Source organism: Mobula hypostoma, chromosome 4 (genome assembly GCF_963921235.1).
Source record: "Mobula hypostoma chromosome 4, sMobHyp1.1, whole genome shotgun sequence".
Taxonomy (NCBI): Eukaryota; Metazoa; Chordata; class Chondrichthyes; order Myliobatiformes; family Myliobatidae; genus Mobula; species Mobula hypostoma.
This window is the reverse complement of record NC_086100.1, coordinates 150,265,341-150,269,413: the sequence shown is the minus strand read 5'-3', so window position 1 is coordinate 150,269,413 and position 4,073 is coordinate 150,265,341. Positions and strand designations below refer to the sequence as shown.

General features: G+C 42.2%; 1 protein-coding gene across 1 annotated transcript; it reads left to right on the top strand.

Annotated features, from left to right (window-relative positions):
- The first annotated feature begins 2,200 nt into the window (after window positions 1–2,200).
- msx1a (muscle segment homeobox 1a) lies at window positions 2,201–3,485 on the top strand. The gene is made up of 2 exons (XM_063045080.1): window positions 2,201–2,724; window positions 2,951–3,485. The coding sequence occupies exons 1-2, from the start codon at window positions 2,268–2,270 to the stop codon at window positions 3,373–3,375; spliced, it is 882 nt and encodes a 293-aa protein (XP_062901150.1). The 5' UTR covers window positions 2,201–2,267; the 3' UTR covers window positions 3,376–3,485.
- Window positions 3,486–4,073: the final 588 nt, after the last annotated feature.

Sequence of the window (4,073 nt, the reverse complement as noted above, 5' to 3'; positions counted from 1 at the left end):
AATATCCCCATCGTTAAATCAACACGAAATGAATCGTTTGTATAAAGCAAAGCTGAAATTATGTGTGCGTCTTAAACCAGAAAATCTGATCGGGATACTTTTGAATTGGTATGTTCTCTGCTAGAGTCCGGGCAAACCATGGACATTTATGCTTGACATCTTGAAGTTTAAATAACCGTAAGGCATTGTTACTCTTTGGCAGCAAAGTGCCTGGTTACGCCTGATTGAGCTAATTGCTTTGAAATAGGATATATTATCTATAATTATATAGATCTTGGCGGAGACGACCAGCCTTTTTTCTTTCATCTTTTCCAAGTACATCATAATTTCGCGATCAAATTAATTTGCAGGACTTGAAATATTGCATTCCTTTCACGGATCAGAACTCCAAAGGCTTGCGCCAGTTTAACCAGACAATGTCCTTTTGGTTGACCTGTGAAATTTTGGATTTAAAACATCCAGGCATCTGGCTAAATATTCTTGCCACATTTTCATTCCTTTTTAGGCTATATAGTCTTGTGACACTGTCACACCGTATTGGCCAAGATTCTTGCACGTTATGAAAAAAACATCCAATAAACTGGTTCTTTAAAAATCAGCCAAAGTCTGTTGAAGATATCGTAAACAAGCTGTTGAAGATATCGCTAACAAATCATCTAAGAAGTAACAATGTTTATTTAGCGAATTTCTAGTTAAGAACAGTAAGCATAACACAATTCTTTATATCTGCCGGACATAGCGCTTCAGCATTTCCAACTGATACTATATAGCTCCCGAAGGATTATGGTCTTGGTTCGTTGTCCCCGTAGAGAGAAAAAATTATAGACAGGATTCGTTTTCACGAGAAATGATTCCTTCGCTGTTCACAAATCTGAAATTAATAACGACAAACGAAAATTCCTCCGGCGATTCCCAGTTTCTTCTGTTCAGCAAACAAAGCTATTTGTTGCATCCTAATTAAGATTTTTTTTAAAAAGGGGCTCTAAACTTGTCAGGTTCATTAGATTAGATGCTTTGTTAGGGATATCTCTTGGCGCAATATTGTTATCCAGTGGCACTGCCCACCGCAGTTCCTCATAAAGAAGATTGACCTTCATGCCAAGTAACCATTCCTTATAGCCACATGTCAGGTATTTCTTCGCTCGAGTTCTCAGGAGGAAACGGCTATGCATTTCTTTAGCCGACCGTGGTAAGATTGCTGGCGACAAGCTTAAGTCACGCCGAGGAAGGAACTCTAACATTTATCAGACAATAAGGAGGAAACAGTTCTAAAAATTATACAGGTTAACATTTTTCAAGTTGGCCGTTTGGGTAAATTATTATATAAGTTAGTTATCAATCACAAAGCTGTATATATTATTTATATACATACAGTATATGACCAAAATAAATTTCAGAACATAAACCTGTCATTACTGACTAAACTCTGCCGGAGGCCCGGGGGATAAAGTACGTTTTTAATATTAACAAGGATTTACTCTCCGAACTCCTCAAAAAGTGGCGTGCGATCGGCTAAGAGCCATCACTTTCAAACTCAATGGCCTGATGTCTTCGGGCTAGGGCGGGCTGTTCTCTTGATGCCGAGCAACTTCTGAATACTCTCCCTGAAGTTGGTCCCTTTGATCGCGCCGCCGCTGGCGCCTAAAAATAACATAACTTGTCTGCCTATTAAAGGCACTGACTAATCGTGACAGATTGCCGAGACTCACAATTAGCAATCGTTGATGACACTCAGAGAAACAAGGGTATAATATCTCCAGTGAAGAAAAATGCAAAGTCTGATTTTCTTTTAAAATGAAATTCCGATGTATTTCTTCACTAATTTCAGTACAAACTGATCTCACCACCATCTTCAGTAACGACCCCACCCCTTATTGCATGGCTCCAGTTAAAAGGGAAATTGAACTCGCTGTCACCGTGCCTTCCCCCCAGCCAGATAATTACCCTTAAATTGCTCGCCGGGCACTTGTGTTTATATGAGATTAGAGCCCGGAGCTATCAATAAACTCTCCCCAGCAAGTGGCCAATCAGATTAAGTGCTAATTTATTTCGAAAGATTATTGATGGCGGGCAGGTTGAGACATCCAATGGCAGATGTCTGCTCCACCCATGAAGGTGCTGATTGGATAACATCATACAAAGTCTCTCTTCTTAACGCCCAGCTCCAAGTGGCATCAGGAAGCTGGCAATGTTTTGAGAATCGCGGACTACGGGCAGGCCCAGCGCGATCAGGGCGTTTGCAATTGTGTGTTTTGTTTTTCTTTTTAATGCAACATTTGAAAAGGGATCGACTCTATATGGCCCCTTGTTCTGTCATGAGTGCTTTGCAAGTGACAACTGGCGGCGTTAAGAACGAAGAACCCCGCTCTTTGAGCAAAGGGATACAGAGCGCTGTGAAATTAGCGGTGGAGGAAGAGATGGACAGACCCAAAGCCCCTCCTGCGCTTCTCCCATTTAGTGTGGAAGCGCTCATGTCGGACAGGAAACCCAGCCGGGTCAGCTCAACTTCGGACGCACCGCTTGTTGGCCCCTCGCAGAGCCTGAGTCCTCGAACCGCTGGTTTACCCGCTCAGGAGACGTTACCTACTGCTCTGCCGGCGAGTACTTCCTACACGGTGGAAGGACTGTTAAAACTATCTGAAGACGCACTTGTCAAGTCGGAGAGTAGCGACCGACAAGAACGGACGCCTTGGATACAAGATTCGCGGTTCTCTCCTCCTCCTAGTAAGTGAGATCTTGCAAAACCTGACTTGATATTACTGTTGTGTATGCGGCAAGGAGTAACTCCGAATTCTGACAATGCCAGGCCACTGAATAGATTTAATAGTTTAAACGCTTCGCTCTTTTGTTTTTAAAATTTTCGGGACTGTTCTTAGTTGCGGTCGTTAAGATCTACTTTTGGTGGGGGAGAGGATGCATCTTAATTAACGGGTATTTGTATTTATTTTAGGGAGAATGAGTCCTCCTACTTGCACCCTCAGAAAGCACAAAACCAACCGCAAACCCAGGACTCCATTCACCACCTCGCAGTTACTGGCCCTGGAGCGCAAGTTCCGCCAAAAACAATACTTGTCCATCGCTGAGAGAGCAGAGTTTTCCAGCTCACTTAACTTAACAGAGACACAGGTGAAAATCTGGTTTCAGAATCGCAGGGCGAAAGCCAAACGACTGCAAGAGGCCGAGCTGGAAAAACTGAAAATGGCAGCCAAGCCCATGCTACCACCGGCTTTTGGAATTAGTTTTCCCATCGGTACGCCCGTCCCCGCAACATCTCTGTATGGAGCCTCCCACCACTTTCACAGACCCACTCTACCAGTATCGCCAGTCGGACTATATGCTGCTCATGTTGGATACAGCATGTACCATTTAGCCTGAACGGAATCGAGCGAAGGGACTTGATAACATACGCACGCATGTACACAACCGATTGGACTCCTCTTCCCCCGTTCAATTTGCAGTGATTCCCTCTCTGGGAGGGAGTTGTGTGCTATGTAATATACTGTATATTTGAAGTTTATCATTTATATTATGCATATATTTGTTAAATAAATGTAAGTGTTTCAAGTAGCTTCAGGTGATAGTGTTTTCTTTGAAATTAGTTTATAAGTTTGGGATGCTTCAGTCTAAGAGTTAGTACATCCAACAATTAATCCTAACTATTTATGAAGTAAACCAGCTATTGGTTATCGAAAGACCATTACCTCTGTTTGCATATATGTTCCTACCCCAAAAGCGAGCAGTTCTGGCAATCTTGTACCAATACTTTCTAAACCTTTGAATTTGACTTAAATGCAGGAACATTTATTTTGAGCCCCTCCAGTTTCAAGTCAATCGATTCGCAGCTTTGTTCAAAACAGCTGGCTTTAAAAGTTGTTTTGGCAGCATTTTTTAATGTTTTGTGCTGTTACACTGTGCACAAACTCCTGTTATCAATTTGCGAGGAAGTGAATTAAATTTGAAGAATTTTGTGGATTTTTTTTTTGGGCCGGCAAAATGATGCTCCGAGGGACCACTGTTTAACAAAGATGAAACATTTCTGGACTTTCGGAAAACATAAGCGAAAATCGTTTTCA